General features: G+C 40.2%; 1 protein-coding gene across 4 annotated transcripts in view; it reads right to left on the bottom strand.

The window, feature by feature from the left end:
- Positions 1-20538, bottom strand: part of TRAK2 (trafficking kinesin protein 2) — a 67659-nt gene that overhangs the window by 14193 nt on the left and 32928 nt on the right. For 3 of the 4 annotated variants that reach the window (XM_067548898.1, XM_067548899.1, XM_067548901.1), the window contains 5 exons: positions 12920-12973; positions 8585-8661; positions 7657-7773; positions 5117-5326; positions 901-979 (listed from right to left, as the gene is read on the bottom strand). In XM_067548898.1, the coding sequence (XP_067404999.1) occupies positions 901-979; positions 5117-5326; positions 7657-7773; positions 8585-8661; positions 12920-12973 (537 nt within the window). The remainder of the gene's footprint in view (positions 1-900; positions 980-5116; positions 5327-7656; positions 7774-8584; positions 8662-12919; positions 12974-20538) is intronic. The other variant, XM_067548900.1, reaches the window with a different exon arrangement.

Raw genomic sequence — 20538 nt, 5'->3', positions numbered from 1 at the left:
GGACAATATCTAGCAACCACTCACTGAGGTTATACATCTTCTAGGAGGATACAATAAAGCAAGTAGACAATCAGATGGGCATAAATCCAGAACACTTTATTATTGTTCAAAATAAAAGGAGGCAACAGTCCATAGTTCTTTATAGGGATTATGCAAAATAAAAAACTCACAAGATAAGCATATCTTTCTAGTGAATATGGGAGGAGGATAGATCAAATAAATACAGGTAAAAGTTTAAACTTCCAGATTGCACAATTACCAAAGAAATTTCATATCACTCCCTACTGCATCAGAGTATTTACATGCATTTGTACAAGGGATACTGAAAGTTATGTAACTGCAAAGGAATACAAGCATCCTTGTAGAGATTTTACTGAAGTGCAGTTGATTTTAATACTCTGCGATGCATTTATATCAGAGGGACTTCATGTGTATTCATGGAGCTTTGAAAGTTTATAATGGGTATCCAGGAGGCTATATATTGATCAGTTTAACTCTCCCAAGAACACATGTCCGATGTACTATTGAGAGTCACAGGTGTGTCCTGTAGATTGATATCTGGGGAGACTGAAAATCTGTCTGAGAGCTCTCAAGAGGACTAAGCCTAATTCTCTTTTTTAAGATCTCAGGGCTGCAAGAGGCATTCAATTTTTGGCAAAGATCCATTTTCATCTTTTGCACAGCTATACTTCGGTCTCCAAACCAAAGTTCAGTGCTATAGTGATGCCGACAGAAATACGTGTTTGTAAATAGCATCATCATTCTGAACTGGTCAAGTAGTGAGACTCGAAACATTGTTCATGGAGATTTCTGAACCTTAGAGTAGCCAAAATATTCTAAGCACTGGGTGATCAAACACCTTTTCTGTTTTTCTACTATGAGATACAAACTTGTACTTACGGAGCTCTTTGACACAGTCGCTGACCAGTTCCTGCTCCTTCGCTTCATATGTAATGGTTTCTGTCTTTAGATCACAAGCCTCCAAGAAAATTAAAGAGACATCATCAACTTAAAAATTACGCTTCCCTCTGAAAAAATTTTACTCAGAAATTACGAACGACATGTAAGATTATTGTCAATAAGAAATTAGAGAACATTTTTCTCCCCCCTATTTTTCCCAATTTGATTATTTTGTGAATTTGACTGTACTTTCTGCTAAGTTTATTTCACTACAATTAGCTTCCCCTATTTGTATGGATTTTTACACAGAAAGTAACTTAAACAAAAACTAACAGAATGTGATTGTAAGAACACAAAACTTGGTAGGGAACTCAGGAGCAGATGCAGTACCTGGAACTAGACAACTCGAATTTCCTACAAATAGGTCTCCTAAAAACAGAGGAATGCTCTACTCTGGAAACTGAACGATACATTAGTCACACCCACAAAGGTCACAAAAGCATTGAAAAACTCTCAGACTAGGGATAATCCTTTCTTTTCTCCCGCCCTTCATCTATCTAGATTGTAAACTCTCCAGGTCAGAGATTGTCTCCCTCTGTAAGAATGTACAACAGCAAGCATACAGGGATCCCGATTTTGGTTGGAGTGTCTGGGTGCAACCAGAATAAAAACAAAACCATCAATAATAATGATGAATCAGATTTTTTGTTTGGGACAGTTTGCTGATCATTAGTACTGGCTTATCAGAAAGCTCAATGACTGGGTTTGAAGGTCTATTCCAGAGAAAGGAACTGCAGATAAAAACACTTCCATATAACATTATCACAATAAATAGATCTTGGCACTTCTCATGAAATCAGGCCAACCAACAATGAGTTCAGTATGCCTGAGGATATTTAAAATAGATAAAGATCTATAGCAGAGCCTCAGTTAAAAGGGCCCAGCCAAACTGGCAGGGCAAAAATTTAACTTACCTTTTAAGTTCCACATTTTTATTATAGGCTTGGCTAGTTGCACAACCTATTACTATAGTTGCCTGACTCTTCCCCCGGTTTCCAGTTGCTTATAACTTTACCAAATTTTGACTGTCTGGGCTGAAAATTTCAGTGCCGAGTGTCTGTCTGCCTCAAGCTGATTATTTTATTTATTTATTTTCTGGAAAAAATTCAGCCAAAATAATGCAGCCATTTCCGAGAATGAGGTTAGGGAAAAATACATTGTTTTGCTCCACTTAAAAATAATTCTAGTGACCTCTTCTTTGAAAGGCTTTAGTGCCCCCATACTTAGGGCTAGGGACATGAAATGTGGCAGTGGGTGGTGGACTGTGCGCCAGGGATATGCCTTTTTCCATACCTGTGAAGATTAGCCCACATTTGGCCAAAATACAAACCTTTGGAAAAAGATCGCAGTTCACACACACTCAGCTGAGACTTGCTAGAGCATCACAGCTAGGGTTACCATATTTCAAGTCCCCAAATAGAGGACACTGTCAGGTGGAGGAGGGGGGAAAAGAGAGTTGGTAGAGGTTATTTGAGGGGGGTATACTGGGAGGGGCATTTGGGGAGGTGCTGAAAGGGTGTGTGTGAGAGAGAGAGAGAATGTATACGTGTACCGGGAGGGGGTATTTGACGGGGTGCTGGAGGCGTATGTATTGGGATGGGAGGAGGTATTTGGTGGGTGCTGGAGGGGGTGTGTGTGTACTGGGACAGGAAGGGTGCTGGAGGTACCTGTGGCCTCACACTGGAAGTGGAGGGTAGTGTTGCACTCCTTGTCACAATGGTAGGGCGGCTGGCGCAGGCCCAGGACACAGTGCCAGTCTGTCAGTCATTGCCTCCCTGTGGGCCTCTCTCCCTCCCTAGGGCGGGGAGCTGGGCCTTGGCCGTCATCCCTTCTGGCTGGGCAAGTGACCTGGCCAAGAGGCACTTAATGGCTCTGCTTACCTGGCAGGATGGACCGAGCCAGAGTGAGGGGGATCTGGCAGCTGCGGATGCCGGGGACAGACCAAGCAGGATGCAGAGACGGTTTTCCCAGACATTTCCTCATATTTGAAAAATCCACCCAGACAGAGCGTGGAGGATCAAAAGAGTCATGTCTGGGAAACCTGGACACACGGTAATCCTAATTGTAGCTAAAATCCCAGAGGTTTCTGTCTGCACTAGGCATATTTCCATCTAATAGTAAGCAGGACTTTCCTTGCAATTGCAGCTTCCCCCAACACAGGACAATGACTCTCTCATCAACAACATGCCCCCGTGTCTGCTCATCGGAACGGAACAGGGCTTTTGAATGTACCCAAATCCTATTCTTAAAGCATCTGAAGAACAGAAATGTGGTAGATTCCAAAACACTGTTGGCTTCCAGCACAGGCACACTCAGCAGGACTGGGGAGAGGGTGAGAGGAAAGGACAGCATGACTAACAAGTCTGAAAAGTGAACACAGCTTCCAGAGGACGACATCTGAAAGCTCAAACTTGCTGACCCATGAGAATAAAGCTCCCAACAAGTCAAGCTTGAAAACCCTATGCCCTCAGATTTGTACCAGCACCACTGTCTGAGCTGCTGCAACAGTACTGAGGTGCACATCTTGAGAATGGTAGGTTCCACATAACACTTATATTGCAAAGAGCAGAGTGACAATCGCAAGGAGAATGCTCTAGCAGTGCTGGTGGAATACAAATTGCTCTCACAGCAACAAAAGGCTTTTCTTTGGTTTCCTCCAATTGTCAGTCAAGGAAAGTGGTTTGGGGAAAGGAGGTGGCAACACACAGGAGACAAGGTGGCTAGAGGAAGGGAGGAGGAGATTTTTCTCTCTCTTTCCTCCACCATGATGCTTGAAGTAGGTGGTCAGCATTTCGGTTCCAAAACACATGTGACTTCTGCCCCGTACTGACACAGGCTTCTTAAAAAGATTTACTATTTTAAATAAAAAGATTGGGATAATTTGGAATTTTAAAAATCACGCTATGAACTGCCAAAGATGAGATGTTGGTTTAAATCATGTATATGTTCTCTGTCTCCCTAAGCTCTTCAAAGAATTGCAGGGTCTCCATCTGCCAAAGCTCAGAGGTTTGACATGGACCTTTCAAAAGTGAGACGTTCCACAGCAAAGGGAATCCCAGATAGCAGAAGAGACTGTTTTAAACAAGGTGGGATTGATTTAATTTTGGTTTAATCATTCAACATTTATAATGAGACTAATTTACAGGAGAGCAATAGGGTTCTCTGGCATAGAGCTAATTTTAAATCTGAAATCAATGCCTACTTTCATAATGAAGTAAAGTTGAGAGGCTTGTAGATAATATCTGTAATTGACAAGGGCTTAAGTACATGAAGGGTAAGTCCTATAAAGGAGAAAAATAAGGCCTGCAAGAAGGCACAGTTTTAGCCAAGTTCCCACATGCCCTGGGTCCTAGCCTTAAATTCTGTGACCTAACTAGGTTTTCCTGGGTGCAAAAGCCCAAGCCTATTGAAAACTACAGAACTAGGGATAAAACAAGATCCTCCTCTTATGCTAGTGATAATGGAGCACATAAAAACAAAAGTATATAACCATTAGCTGGAGCATCACAAAACTAAGCAACTGCACGATCCTATTCCTGTAGCCCTTGACCTCTAGTTCAACTACCCCCATGTTGATTATATTTTGTTTAAAATGGGCCTTGATCCTGCAAAAATTTATACCTGTGAAAAAAATGAAGCATAAGAGCATTCCCATTTAAGTCAATGGGATCCACTTGTGCATTAAGTTAAGCATGTGCATAAATCTTTGCAGGATTGGGGCCTCAGACTGTAATTTCCTGATCTAGAATACAGATTGACAAACAGTAACAATTTAGTGAGACATATGCCAGCTCATCTGTATTACCAGAAGAATACACCATCACACAATAATGGATCCTACAAATCAGCAAGTCCTGCAGGCCTATGTCATTTGGGTGGATAATTAAATGTGAACCTGTAACAGATCACATACCATAGTGACATTCGGGGGGCAGCTGCGTGTAGCAACCTTGCACACTGGATATTACGGAAATGTAAAGACAATTCACAGTAAAGTGCTGAGTCTGAAGAAGGCAGAGCTGGGATGGGATGATGTATTTAAAGCCCTTCTCTAATGGGATGTCAGATAGAGCAGTCACTTTAGTGAGCATGGAAACTGGATCTTTATAACGCTGTCCTGCAACTTTATGTGGCACATGCTAAAAATGAAGTGTACCTTGGATCGGAGAGACAGGTTCTCCTCCTCCAGTTCCCTGAGTTTGTCCTGCAAAACATCCAGCTGCGAAAAACCGTGTGACAGGTTGAAGGAGTCATTGAACCGAAGTGGTGTAGAGCAGCTAGAATCTGTCTCGCTCTCCTCAGAAGCAATTGAAACGACACGAAGCAACTCATCTTTCTTTGATAGTTCATGCTGCAGCTGGTTAACCTATGTTTAAAAAGATAATTTATTTATAAAACATACCTCACATTGCAGAGTACTATAGTATATTATATAGCTTCTGAATTCCTGGAACAAACTTGGTCCAGTTTAAATTGAGGTAAAAACCAATCCAAATATTGTGACCAGATTCTTGTTTATTTTTATGCTCGAAATTCAGATTTTGTCTAGCTTTGAAGACTCTACTGCTATAGAGGTAGCAAAATTATGATGTCATCAGAGACTGGAACTAAGAAATTATGTAAGAAAAAATGTAACAATTACAATGAGTTCCAACATGATGAGTTTTCAGTTGTATTGATGCATTTCAACATGCCAACTGCAATTCTAGTTATAGCTAATTTCTGCTATACAGAAATTGCTCTGGGGGGAAAAAATGGCTCTGCTGTGAGAGTTCTACTGTATTCCATGTATGGATAGAATTACAGATCAAGGTCAAAAGGAACAAAATAAAAGGGGCCAGATTTTCAAAGTTAGGTATGTGTAACTTTGAACTTCTAAGCTCTGGTACAAATATCTTATGTGAATGTACAAACAAAGTTTTTGAACATACATGTGGCCAGTTCTGAGCACACACTTCGTATCTGTGTGCTAATTTGTGCTTCCAATTGTGACCATTTCACTGAAAAAACTGACCTTGGATGCACTGGTCATGTCAACTAGGGGAAATTGTTTTTGACAGTTTATAGTTTCTTTGTATGACCCAATGACCTCCTGGTGCCAACTGGCAGCAGGCACAGGGGGTTCATAGGGTTTTACAGGGATCCCTGGATGAGGTATATGAGTAATCGTTCACTAAAAGGTGGCATGGGAGATCTCTATCAAGAACTGGTAGCCCATTGGTCATAATCATTGTAAAATATATGTATGGATAATACTTAAAGGAGTTATGTATCTATACTGAAAATTATGTTCTTAAGGTTTTAAAGGTCAGGCAGGATCTTACAGACACTTATCTCCACGTCTGGTCATGTGTGCCTCACAATGCATACTAAACCACGGGCAAGAAAAAAAGACTGCAAAATCTATGAGAGGAAATTCACAGGAAAAAAACAGCAGGGGGTTTCCTATTTACAACTAAAGACAAATAATTGTTAGGGGTGAATTTGCAGGTACAAGGTATCACACAGAATCCTTCACCAAGCATGCAAGCTAACAGCATCTTTGTGTTATGAAAGGAGGGTCACAGTCAGCCTGTCTTGTAAACGCTGCAAGGATTCTCGGTGAGCAATATTCTACAAGAGCTGGGAGTATCTTGCTAATTAAATTTAGGCTCTAGAATGTGTGTTATGGTTTTGTTTTGTATGTAGGCTTAGCAGGATTAGATTTTTATCTATAAATGTCAACAGACGTTGATTTCACTGCACATACATGAATCACCAAAAAATATTTCCACTGATGATAATCAAAATGTACAGACAAACAAAGTAAGAAAATGCTGCTTCAGAACTTATTAGGGCTTGATTTAAGGCTATTTACTCTGTATATTTTGACATATGCGATCAAACGATCAACTGTAAAGAGACAATGGGACCTGCCAGGCCTTGAGGGAAGCACCTGTGCTGCCCGTGACTGGTGGAGTTGGGGAGCTGAGCCCAGGCAGGCACAGACAAGGCCTTCTTACACTAAGGGCAGGTGACAGTGAGGTGCCTAGCATGCCAGGGTATCCCCGGCAAGTGTCACACTTCGGTAACAATTTCATCCTTCATTAGTTCTTCTGTGGAGATGGCACCACTTGAGATGGATTTGAGCAAGAGTGAGAAAAATTGTAACAAGACGGAATAAACAAGGAAAGAAAGATGGGTTTGTGTTTAAAGCATAAGATGGAGGCAGAATCTGGAAGAGAATCCAGGTTTCATGCTACAGACTACAGTGATCATAAGCAAATCACTTCATCTCTTTGGCTGTTTCATGATCTGTAAAATGGGAATAATACCTCCTACTTCACAGGAGTGTGGGATGCTGAATTAATTGTTTATAAAAGTACACTCAGCTTCTTGGATTCAGAGATAAGAAGGCTAGAAGGAACCATTAGGATGATGTAGCCTGTTTTCCTTGGAAGACTATTCTGAGTGTGATGTACTATATTTACAAAAAACAACATATCACTTTCCTCTCAATGACACCTGTGTATTGAATTTTCATGGTTTGTTATTGGAATGATGCACTTGACTGGAATACTTCAGTTTAGATACATTAGTTTGTTTGTTTTGTAAGGATCCCTCTGTAGCAGTAGAGTAAATGCCATTACCTACCTTTACAAAGTAATAAAACCCTTTTACCCTCCAGATCCCTCATCTGTTTTAAAAATCACTTACTTGGTCGAAGGCTTGTCCCAGTTGTTCTTCTAGTGCTTCGTTCTGTTCTGTAAGAGCATGGTTCCTCTTAAGAAGAGCTTGTCCAATCCGAGCTGCTAGCTCCAGGTCCCGATCTCTCTGCTCACAAATATCAGGAACAATCTTGATTTTTGCTCAGACTACATTTAAATTCAACCTAATTAACTTAAGATGCTTCTGCCTCATTCACAAAGGCCAAAAAATACATGATGTGCCCCCAACTCATTTTAAACTGCACTGACAGTGAATTACCACAGTAATACCTGCTAGAGCAAAGTTTCTCAAACTTTAAATATGTGGGCTCTAGAACAGACTCTGTTTTTTGACATGACTCATCTATTCCCATAATCCTTTGCAACATCAGAGAACTGATTGTGCGCTGGAATTTTTTATTGTGGCCCTGGATGATTAGATGTGGAGACTTTACAGGCTCTATTGAAGCACCATTTTAGAGAGCTGTAGACACCAGCTCCAGTCTTTGAAGCATAGCTTCCCTCAGAGTAGAGCATAGTTCTGGGAACAGATGACAATGAGAGGGATGAAGGGGGCAGAGTAGAGATAGCGGAGAGAGCAAGTTACTATCTTCCTCCCTTTCATGGGCTTCCACTAAGTTTTCAGGATTTTGCTAAGTTATTTTGTTTCTTGGCTGGTGCAGTTCATTGGGCGCTCTCTCATGAGCTGCTTGTGAGCCATGCCCCACTGTTTGAGGAGTACTGTGCTACCATGTCTAAAGGCTGAAAGGCAAGAGGCATTTTCTTTTCTCCCTCTAAGTGACAACTGATGCTCAGTCATTGGAGAAACAACACAGACAGATGGGTCATTTCCCTGTAATTGCTGAAGGACAGCTTGTATCCAAATGTGTGGTTAGTACACTACAAATTAATACAACTGTAAGTGGAGATGACTGTACCTCAGCTAACAGATGTGTGACCACATCAATGTCATTGTAGGTTTTTGTCATCTGCTCCAGTCTTTCTGTGCCGATAACTGAAAACCAAAAAACAGAAACACTCACTGAAGTAGTGTATATACAAGAACAATACAGTGTGAGTAAATGTAAAACTCACAGATAGCCTTTCTTCTGATGCTCTCAAAGATCCCTGTGTTTCATGCTGGTTAGGTTAAGAATATTTAGTTTAGTAAGCACTGAAAAGTTTGAGGAAACCCATTTGAAGCGTGATCCAGGGGAGGTGCATCTTCCAGTTAAGTCAGAATCAGGTCCTTACTGAGGAAAGTGGAGGAAAATCAATTTGCTGGATGAAGCCAAACTATTGGACAATCTGATTTTCACTGCAGTTGATTGCGGGAGGGGGCAGTTTTGCATATCCAGGTACATAAGGATGTCTGTAGGCTTTACCCTTGAAATGCAGTGAAATCAAGAACGAGAGTCCTGTAGCACCTTAAAGACTAACAAATTTCTACGGGCATAAGCTTTCGTGGGCTGCAGCCCACTTTGTCAAATGCATGAAGTGGAAACAACAGATAGGAGGTGTATATATACATCCAAGGGTGAGAAACATAACAATGAGGAGGGCAAGTGCTAACAAAGTCAATTCAGTTAGGGTAGATGAGGCCTATTCACAACCATTGATTAGAAAGTGAGAATGTGTGAACAGTGATAATTACGTCTTGTAATGAGATAACCATTCCAAGACCCTATTCTGACCCAATCTGAATGGACCCAATGGACAAAGTGAAAAATCCATTATGATTGACATATTATACAGACTATGGTGAGAGATTGTCACACACACTCTCAAAAAAAGCTACGGAACCACCTGATCAGCATTCTGTACAGCTAACATGAAAAGATCAAGAAAGAACTCTCAATGCTGGAAAATTTCATGAAAAGCCAAAGTTCCACAGAAACTTCCATGTGGCTGATCTTTACAAAAACAAGATGGGCCATTTACAACACTCACTTTGCTTCTCTACAGAGGAAAAAGGACTCTAAACTATCTAAGCTCCTACATGCCACAACGGACTACAACTGTGATACCCTTGACTCATCCAACAATATTGTAAATCTACCCAGCTATACACTTAACCCAGCAGAAGAGTCTGTCTTGTCCTGGGGACCCTCTTTTTCCCCCCACCGCCCCCACACACCATACAGTTCTGCAGTGACCTGGAATCCTACTTTCACGGTCTTCGACTTAAGGAATATTTCCACCACACCACAGAACAACACACACTAACCCACAGATACCTTTCTACTATCGCTACAAGAAGAAGAATTCTGCATGGACTCCTCCTGACGGTCAAAACAACAGACTAGACTTTTACATAGTGTTTCTGCCGACGTGCACAAGTTGAGTTCTAGACAAGCAACATCGCATGCCCCATAACCTCAACCGTGCAGAACGCAACGCCATCCACAGCCTCAATAACAACTCTGACATTATAATCAAAGAGGCTGACAAAGGAGGTGCTGTAGTAATCATGAATAGGTTGGATTACAAACAGGAGGCTGCCAGACAACTCTCCAACACCACATTCCACAAGCCACTACCCTCCGATCCCACTGAGGAATACCAAAAGAAACTACATCTACTTAAGAAACTCCCTAAAGAAACACAGGAACAAATCTACACGGACACACCCCCTGAGCCTCGACCAGGGTTATTCTATCTGTTACCCAAGATCCACAAACCCGGGAATCCTAGACGCCCCATCATCTTAGGTATTGGCACTCTCACAGCAGGATTGTCAGGCTATGTGGACTCTCTCCTCAGGCTCTATGCCACCAGCACTCCTAGCTATCTTCGTGATACCACTGACTTCCTGAGAAAACTACAATCCATCGGTGATCTCGCAGAAAACACCACCCTAGCCACTATAGATGTAGAAGCTCTCTACACCAACAATCCACACAAAGATGGATTACAAGGAACATTTTCCCTGATATGATATGGCACACCTCGTAGCTGAACTTTGTGACTTGTCCTGACCCACAACTACTTCAGATTTGGAGACAATCTATACCTTCAAGTCAGTGGCACAGCTATGGGCATCCGCATGATCCCACAGTATGCCAACATTTTTATGGCTGACCTAGAACATCACTTCCTCAAAACTTGTCCCCAAGCACCTCTTCTTTACCTATGCTACATTGATGACATTTTCATCATCTGGACCCACAGTAAAGAGTCCCTCGAAGAATTCCACCAGGATTTCAGTAATTTCCACCCCATCATCAACCTCAGCCTGGACCAGTCCACACAAGAAATCCACTTCCTGGACATTACAATACAAATAAGGGATGGTCACATTAATACCACCCTATACCGAAAACCAACTGACCGCAATACATAGCCTCATGCCTCCAGCTTTCACCCTAGACACATTACACGATCCATTGTCTACAGCCAAGCCTTAAGATACAACCGGATTTGCTTTGATTCCTCAGACAGAGACAAACACCTACAGGATCTCCATAAAACATTCTTAAAACTACAGCACCCACCTGGGGAGGTGAAGAAACAAAGTGACAGAGCCAGATGGGTATCCAGAAGTCATCTACTACAGGACAGACCCAACAAAGAAAACAACAGAACACCACTGGCCATCACCTATAGCCCATCACATCCAACACATCCTTCAGGATTTACAACCTATCCTAGAAGGTGATTCCTCACTCGCTCAAGCTGTGGGAGGCAGGCCTATCCTTGCTTATAGACAGCCCCCCAACCTGAAGCAAATACTCACCAGCAACCGTACACCATACAACAAGAACACTAACCCAGGAACCAATCCCTGGAACAAACCCCATTGCCCGCTCTGCCCACACATCTACTCTAGTGACACCATCACAGGTCTTAACCACATCAGCCACACCATCAGGAGCTCATTCACCTGCACATCGACTAATGTAACACATGCCATCATGTGCCAGCAATGCCCTTCTGCCATGTACATTGGCCAAACTGGACTGTCACTACGCAATAGAATAAATGGACACAAATCAGACATAAAAAATAAGAACATCCATAAGCCAGTAGGTGAGCACTTCAATCTCCCAGGTCACTCTAGTTGACTTGAAAGTTGCCGTACTTCAACAAAAAAAACTTCAAAAACAGACTTCAGCGAGAAACTGCAGAGCTGGAACTAATATGCAAACTTGACACAATCAGACTGGGTCTGAACAGGGACTTGGAATGGTTATCTCATTACAAGAATAATTGTCACTGTTCAGACATTCTCACCTTCTAATCAATGGTTGTGAATAGGCCTCATCTACTCTAACTGAACTGACTTTGTTAGCACTTTCCCTCCTCATTGTTATGTTTCTCACTCTTGAATGTGTGTATATATATATATATATACACACACACACACACACACACACACACACCTCCTATCTGTGGTTTCCACTTCATGCATTTGACAAAGTGGGTTGCAGCCCACAAAAGCTTATGTCCGCAGAAATTTGTTAGTCTTTAATGTACTACAGGAGTCTTGTTGTTTTTGCTGTATACAGACTAACACAGCTACCCCTCTGGAACTTTTCACAGGGCTTGTCTACACTTACCTCCAAGATTCGGCAGCAGTCGACCGGAGTTATGCAAGCTACGCAAAAAACTTGCGTAACTCCCGTCGACTTCTGTGGTTCTGTTCTGCGCGCTGTCTTCACTGCACTACGCCACTTGAGAAGGTCGTCTTAATACATCGACTTCTGGATCGACTGAGCGGGTCTTCACTGACCGTTCAGTCGATTCAGAGAAATCGATCTGATGGCGGCAAATTTGCCACCATCAGTGAAGACGCAGCCACAGTGAAATCAAAGTGACAGGTGACAGTGTGGTAGTTACAAGCAGGAAGACAGAAAAACCTTCAGGCAGTCAGATCCCTCTGACTAATTCATGCAAGTTCTGTTATGCATGTGTTTGCAGGACCAGGCCCTAAGGTTACATGGGATAAGAGGAAAACATGTATCATTTGCACCTCAGACAGCCAACTAGCACAAACTCTTGGGGTGGTAACCATGTCTTATTTGGAGAGATAGTGTCTGATTGAGCTTTAGATGCTGTTGAAAATTATTATAAATAACAAGCATCACTTAGAAGAGAAACTGCATTTTTAATATCCTTTAATCATAGGGTCGAGTCAGGAAAAAATTCTAATGACCAAGGAGGAATCAATGATAATGTGGATCAAAACTGAACATCAAAAATATGAAGTACCACACCTGCTATCTTCTGTCCTTACAAGAAAAAGATGAAAATGGAAAAGAAACCTGAATTACCTTGTGCAAATTTGTGAGATCCAGCCAAGGATGAGGAGGGAAGTTCAATAAGAGCTAGGAGAGCAGAAAACGAAAGACAGAAAAAAGTGCGAGAGGAGGAGACAGAAAAAGAATTAGGAGTTAAGAAAATAGATTGTGAATTTATTTTTCAGTTACTGTTGTGAAATTATGATTTTATGTATAAAATGCATGAATTAACACTTCTAAAATACTTTTGTCAAGGGATTCAAAAGCTCTTTACAAACAGAAATGAATTATGTTTTTAAATTATCTGTTTATTATGTGATACAACCACCAACAGGGGAACTATACCCTGCAATTACAGGGGATGGGTATAGGTGGTAGCCTATGTTCAAACAAAGTTTTTCCATTTATAGCTTTTATGATCCTGCAAGCAAGCTGCAACACAATTAAAGTAGCAATAAAAGTTTAGGAGAAGCTACAAAACTTTTCCATCAACCACATGTGACAATGAACCTGTGCTGAAATTACTCCTTGCAAATGGTATTTTTTCTTCTATCAGCACTGATACCCCCTTTTCTCAAAGTAAGTTGGCCGTTGCATTATGTAAGAGGCTTTAAACCAATTTTTTGTTTGTGTTTTGATATAAACAAGAGATAATTAAAACAAAGTGCCCAAGTATAGAATATAGACTATCCCCAATCTGGGACAAACACAATTGTTACATAGGGATGCATTTGATTAGGAAATATACAGTAATATGTAAAAATGCTGTAGCCGGAGAAAATTCACTGTTAACCCAGTGGATCACAGGCCAGGATTGGAGGAAAGTAATTTGGTGTTCAGTTTGGAAGGAATAATTATGCAGTGAGCTACAGAAGAAAGGAGAAAAGGAAAGAACAGCAAAGGAGAAGAACAAAGTAGCAGTGAATTGTTTTTTAAAACTCTTCCCTCAAAAGTGAAACAAAACCAATCCCTAAATCAGACATTTTTCACCCAAATAGCTCAGCAGGCATTTACTGCCCACTCCTCCCCCCTTTTCAGTTTCTATTACAAGTTCATGTTTGTGTGTGTTTGTTCTAGTGTTAGTTCTCATAATAGTAGGTATACAGCACATATCTTCCCATGACCTTACTATGTGCTTTATTCCTCCTTGCTGGTCTCTTTATACCTCCATGACTTCTAGCTGAAATATAACTAGGCTTCCATAAGCATGTGTCAGTTACTATGTGTTATGTTTTCAAAGTAATAGATTTCTTTATTTACATACAGTAAATACTTATGGATTGAACAATGTATGTAATTGTTTCCAATTAATCCTATGACCATGTGAAATACACAAGTGCTCCCACACCTCTGTTGTATGTACAGGTAAATGCAATACACATACACAACCATTTAAGTGTGCAACCTGTCATGTACATTACAAACAACAAATCACCAGGTATCACTAAGATAGAATAATGTCTGTAGTACATCCATATACAATGGACAATAAAACAAAACCCACACACAGAAATAGGAAAACAGGATTGCCTTGTGTAGCCCAAGGACATTTAATTTCTTTTCCCTGACACACTATACCTACTAATGACACATTATGCCAGGGATATTTTCCAAGGCACATTCAGAGAAAAGCAGCTCTCACTGTTTAACCTCTCATTTAAAAGCCTTTAAATCAGGATGGATAAAAATCAATGGTTTTTTTTAAAAATCAAAAAGATTGGATAAAAAAAAAATCAATAAAATACTAAATTTCTCTCTCATTTAAAAAAATAACAGTTACAATTAAATCTCATCACAAACATGCTAAACCTACACTTACAGTCTCATAAAATGTCTCTAGTCTGTCCAACTCTTGCTTTTTGAAAGTTCTGGGCTTTCAGTTTCAGTTTCTCAGAAGACTAAAGTCACATATGTAAAGAAAGACACAGGCTGGATAGGTTTGTTGTTGTTCTGTGCTTACGTGGTGGTGGAGTTGGACCAAGCAAGGCAGAGGAGTCAGTTAAGACACTGTCTTAAAGGCACAGAGATTTTCATTGTTTGGTATTATTCACTCAATGCTGCAAACGTGGCAAAGATGAGAAGATACTTAAAAGAAGAAACAGAAGGATGCTCCTTAATAACGTATGGCTGCAGTGCCCATTTAATGCATCCTTTAGCCAAAGACTTAAGCACATCTTCTCCAGGAATAAAAGAAAATGTTGAAGTTGCAAAATACTTCCGTAACAAGCATCTTCTTTCATCGTCACTGAAGACAGCAGGAGGATCCAAACTAATTCTCCCTCAAAATGTTTGATGGAATTCTGTGGTTGATTGTTTTGAACAATTTATTAAGAATTGGCCTATTCTCATAAAACTTTGTGAAGAAAACCATGATAAAATAGATGAAAGTATCTCATCCAAAGTATCTAACATTGGATTAAAGAGGAATGTAGAGGATATGCTCAGTATACTGAAGCCTATATCCATAGCCTTAAACAAACTTCAGAGAAATTGCTGGTGCATTGCTGATGCTGTTGAAATTTGGAAGGCACTTCAAGAGACATTGAAGAAAGAAATACCTCACTAGAAAGTTAAACTGCAGGCAATAAAGAAGCAAATGGATCAAGCACTAACTCCACCTCATTTTCTTGCGAATATTCTTGACCCCAGATATAAAGGTAGATGCCTAACTTTGGAAGAAGATGATGCTGCCATGGCATGGGCATCTCAAAATCACTTCTCAGTTATGCCAGTTGTGACCCGTCCATGCCTAAAGTAGCCCCCTGAAAATGCGAAGGTCAGGACAGGCTGTAAAAGGGGAGCAGATTCTCCCAACACTGGTGGGTGACACTGAAGTCAGACTTCCCAACCAGTCACAAACAGTGCTTCTGATTCCCCACACTGGTTATCAAGAAGCCAAAATACAAATATACACAGCCCCTTTACTGCATTTCAGTCTCTGACTCCCATCAGCCACTAGGTCCAGTAAAGAGACCAGTTATTTAAAACTCTATGCTCTTTACCAAAAAGGTTTCTCCTGACCCCAAAGGGTCAGCCACAGTACCAGATCAATATAAGTTTAGATCTTACCCAAAATACCATGCTGCCAGCCAATCCTCTAGTAACTAAAACTAAAGGTTTATTATAAGAAGAAAGAAACAAACTGTAAGAGAAATGTTAAAGGATTAAAGCAATCAAATAGATACAAATGATTTGAAAGTCCATATATATCAGGTTTCCAGAAGAATTGTGGAGTTTGCAGGCTTGTATAGTCCCTCTGGTATATACATCCAGTACCCGGATGGGTCCCAGTCCTTTGTTTCACAGCTTCAGTTCAGTTGTAGATGAGTTGATCCAGAGGTAGGCTGGAGACTAAAGACTGGTGACTGAAGACAAAATGGATCCCGGGCAGCTGCCTTTTATGTCCTTTGGTCTGCGCTATGCTGCCTGTGGAATTTTGCAGGAACCAAAGTGGAGTCCAGAGTCACATGAGTAAGTCCTGGTGACTCATCAGGTATATCCCTGGCTTCTCCCCCTGGGCCCCTTGTACCTGTGAATTTCTTAATTGTGCTATTAAGCAGGCTATCACTGCAGCCATCCTGTCTGGAGTGTGTCTCAGACACAGCACAATTTGAAATACAGATATATCAACCATATCCATAACTTCCAATACACATATAACCCATGAACATAAACATTATCATCTTACTTAGCACATTATAGCCTAAAAGTATCTGACATGGCATATCTCATATGAATTAGTATGATTTTTGACATATTGATATTAAATAATATAATAAATGCCTCCCCTTCCCCCCAAAAAAATCCAGCCAGCGTGACACCAGTCATAATAAATTTCAGGGCTGGAGCAGAACCATTTAAACAGTATGTTTACTGATGATGTTTTGAACAAAGTCACTCCCCTGAATTGGTGAAAATCATTAGCCAGGCACCTTGAAACAGAGCTCCTTCAGTTACTAAGCCAACTTTTCACAACAGTAGCTTCCTCTGCAGGCACAGAGAGAATATTTTCATCGTTTGGTATTATTCACTCAAAGCTAAGAAAATGACTGGCAGTTGAAAAAGCAGAAAACTCGTATTTCTGTTTCAGTCTATAAATAAAAATGACAGTGGGAGTGGGGAAGATGAGAGCTAGTTGTACAAGTTTTAAGGACAGTGTACGTTTAGTGATGACTTGTCTGTTAGAGTTAATAAAATTTATAAGGACAGCTGTTAGCTGGCAACTCAGGAGACTGCTGCAATTGCAAATGTGAAACATTTATATAACATTTAAGATTTAGTTTAATAAAATATAAGTGCTATTGTGTTTGAGTGTGTGATTTAGTTCTGACCATTCCTAATGTACTGCTGCTGCATCTGCAACTTGACACAGGTAATGATTATATACTATTTCCTAAATTAATAAAAATCAAGTTATTTAAAACATCAAACAAAGAATAACCTCCTAGATGTTGTAAAACACTGTACTGAATTGTAAATTAACATGTTTTAGTGATTAGATTTGCACCATTGTTTAAGAAATATGTGAAGAAGTATCGGTGGGAAACTTCATTTAAATCAATGATTTTCCTGGTGATTTTGATTTAAATCAATCCACCTTGCTTTAAATACCTTTGACAAAAATATAAGCTACATATTCACCGACAGAAATTCTGAATAATTCACTGCAGTCAGTACTATTGTTCTGTTGTTTTTTTTGAAACTCTGAACTTATCACACTAAGTTACAAATTGTGTATCTGAGCAAGACAGAACCAGAAAAGCCTCCTTAGCAAATGCCAAATATTCACCTATCTTATTAGCAAGATGTACACTCAAAGGGTGGGATTTGCTGTACTACTTTAACAAGAGTCGCATGTATTTACCGAAAGGAGAAGAGACTCCAAAGTAGGGGTAATCAATAGGCAGACTGTGTGCCAAATCTGGATTGCCAGACGCTTTTGACCCCGAAATCTATTTACTTATTAATATCATTATTGTTTATCATTTTCTCTAGAGTCTGTACCTTGACTATATCTTGACCAAGATATATTTGGATTTTGACAAAAAAATAATTGATTACCCCTGCTCCAAAGCCTTATCTTGCTCACTAGTCTTGATGATTCATGGGGGCACGCACACAAGCTTCAGCCATTGCAGGTGAAAGAGCATAAGCAGCTCTGTTTTGGTAAATGTTCCTACCATATGTCATTTTAACCAGGACTAGTCAATGTCCTAATCAGTACTCACCCTTCTTAGTAAAAGTTTACATTCAGTACACAGGTGCAATATTCAATCAATCTTGGGAGTTCCACCCTGCCCACAAATACATATTAGACTGGCAACTGATAATTTATAGAAAAAGAATGGCTTTGATGCTTTGCTCCACCCTCATTATTTCCAAACAGTTTAGCAACACGATCACAAAGTTTGTTGTGCTTTCCTCTGTCTCACACTCACTTACCTTGCATAGCAAAAACTGTAAGCAACTCTTCATTTTCATTAGTGTCCTTGTTGTCTAGTGCCATGGTGCTGTCTCCATTCACATATACAAAGTAGTTCTAAAAAAAGATGCTTTGTAGCAGAGGGTTACTAAGCTAGCATCTCCTGTTGCAGCACAGAGTCCTCCTGCGACTCACTGAGAAGCACTTCCCAGTGTGTACTCAGTGGTTTATTAAACCAACATTCCTTCAGGCAGCAGTGGCCATAAAAAGGAGGAGCTCAACAGCAATAATCTAGGGTTTTCCCTAGATTAGGATTTAATGCTACACAAACTTTAGGAATTGGCCCACATTATGCGCTGCAGAAGCTTTATCAATCACATTTTCTTTCCTAAAAGCACAAGACAAAGCTTCAACCCCAAACTCATCAGAAATGAGCTGGTACAGAATTATGGAAATCAAACCTAGCAAATGCTTAAATATTATGTATCAGGGCACTCTACAACTAGATTCTATTTCAAAGATGTACTCATACATTGCTTTTGTAATGTACATGTAACACAAAACACCCCTCCAGGATAGGATGATTTTAATCTATTTCCACAGTTTTGGACCAATCTCTTGCCCGCAATCTGCCCTAACATACAGACGAGACAAGGTGGGTGAGGAAATATCTTTTATTGGACCAACATACACTGCTTTCCGTATGTTTGCATTTTCATCATGCTTGATTCTCTCCCACTGATATGTGACTAGACAAGGTATATTTGGTTTCCACTTGGAATCACTTTGCACTGGATCAGCAATGGGTACAGTTCATTAAACAAGATGGAATAGTCCAAAGAGATCCGCTCAGTGTAAAGACCATCATTCTTCCTTTAATCACTTCCTTCAGACTCATTATCTCTTATGGTTTACATCCAGGTACACACATTTATGTCCTACTGGTAATCAGTATGAGCTCCAGTATTCCCTGATGCATTTTTAAGTTTCAGAATTCTACCCAGTAAACAATACCTTGTCTCAGACTTATCTGTGATGTTCACAGTGGATAAGGTATTAAATTTACATAAGTCTTGTCTGCACTGTTAGGTAATGAGTTTGACGAGGGTGTGATTTCCTATGCACACTAATGTGTTGCACATTAATTTGTTCATGTAGACCCAGCTGGTATGCACTAAAGATTCCCTAACGTACTGTAAAGTAGCTTCCAGCATTAACACGTAGTTAGTGCACATCAGTTGGGTCTACACAGATGAATGAAAGGGGCAATACATTAGCGTGTTTTAGACATCACATCCTGGTAGAACTCATTACCAGTGTACACAAGCCCATAGTGTCAAATTTTCAATTTTTAATACAGTGTCATTGTATAAATACTATCTAAGCTATTGTTAGTGTACTGGGCCCAATATACTTTCTGTCATTTTTACAGTAACAATACTGATTTGAAGAGGGTCTCAGAAAAACTTTTGTAGCTAGCATACAACAGCTCTTTTTTCAGATCTCTTAAAAAGCTGAAAGTATATTGCAAAGATTGGCTTATACCTTTTCCTACAGTGAGTAGGTTAGATTCTACTCCCAATACATTGGTATAAATCTGAAATAATTTCACTAAAGTCAATTCAGTTACTCAGGATTTACACAAGTGTAACAGATTAGCATATAACTTTTGGGTTTATTAATGGCTTCACCTTTCCTGCTTTATTCTTTTCAGAAACCTATCTAAAAGATGCCTTTGAATCTTTGATGCAACACTAATTAGTAGTTCCTTCTGTGACAGATATGACAATATCTTGCAACATCCTGGAGTTAAGGAGTTACAATAAACCCTAATGAACCTAATGAAAACCCAATGAAACCCTAATGAATTAAGTTTAATATCTCTGGGGTCCATTGGAGTAGGCCTTATCCTGGAAAAATGTTTGTCGCTCAGGAGGGTGAAAAAAACCAACCTTTGAGTGACAAAGTTTTATCTGCATAAGCACTCATATAGCTGAGTTATGCCAATAGGACAGAGCTCTCCCGTCAACATAATAAAACCAGCTACTGCCGACATAGCGCTGTCCACACGAGCGCTTATGATGGCAAAATTTATGTCGCTCAGGGTTTTTTTTCACACCCCTGAGCAACGAAAGTTTTGCCAACGTAAGTGCTAGTGTAGACAAAGCCTTAAAAATGCAATTTGTATGTGTCATTGTGGAATTGTATGCAACTCCTCTAGGAGACTGAT

Source organism: Emydura macquarii, unplaced genomic scaffold, assembly GCF_026122565.2.
Source record: "Emydura macquarii macquarii isolate MOO-44397 ecotype Brisbane River unplaced genomic scaffold, CSIRO-AGI_Emac_v2 contig_1253, whole genome shotgun sequence".
NCBI lineage: Eukaryota > Metazoa > Chordata > Testudines > Chelidae > Emydura > Emydura macquarii.
The sequence above is the reverse complement of the archived record's forward strand: the minus strand, read 5'-3'. Positions and strand labels throughout refer to the sequence as shown.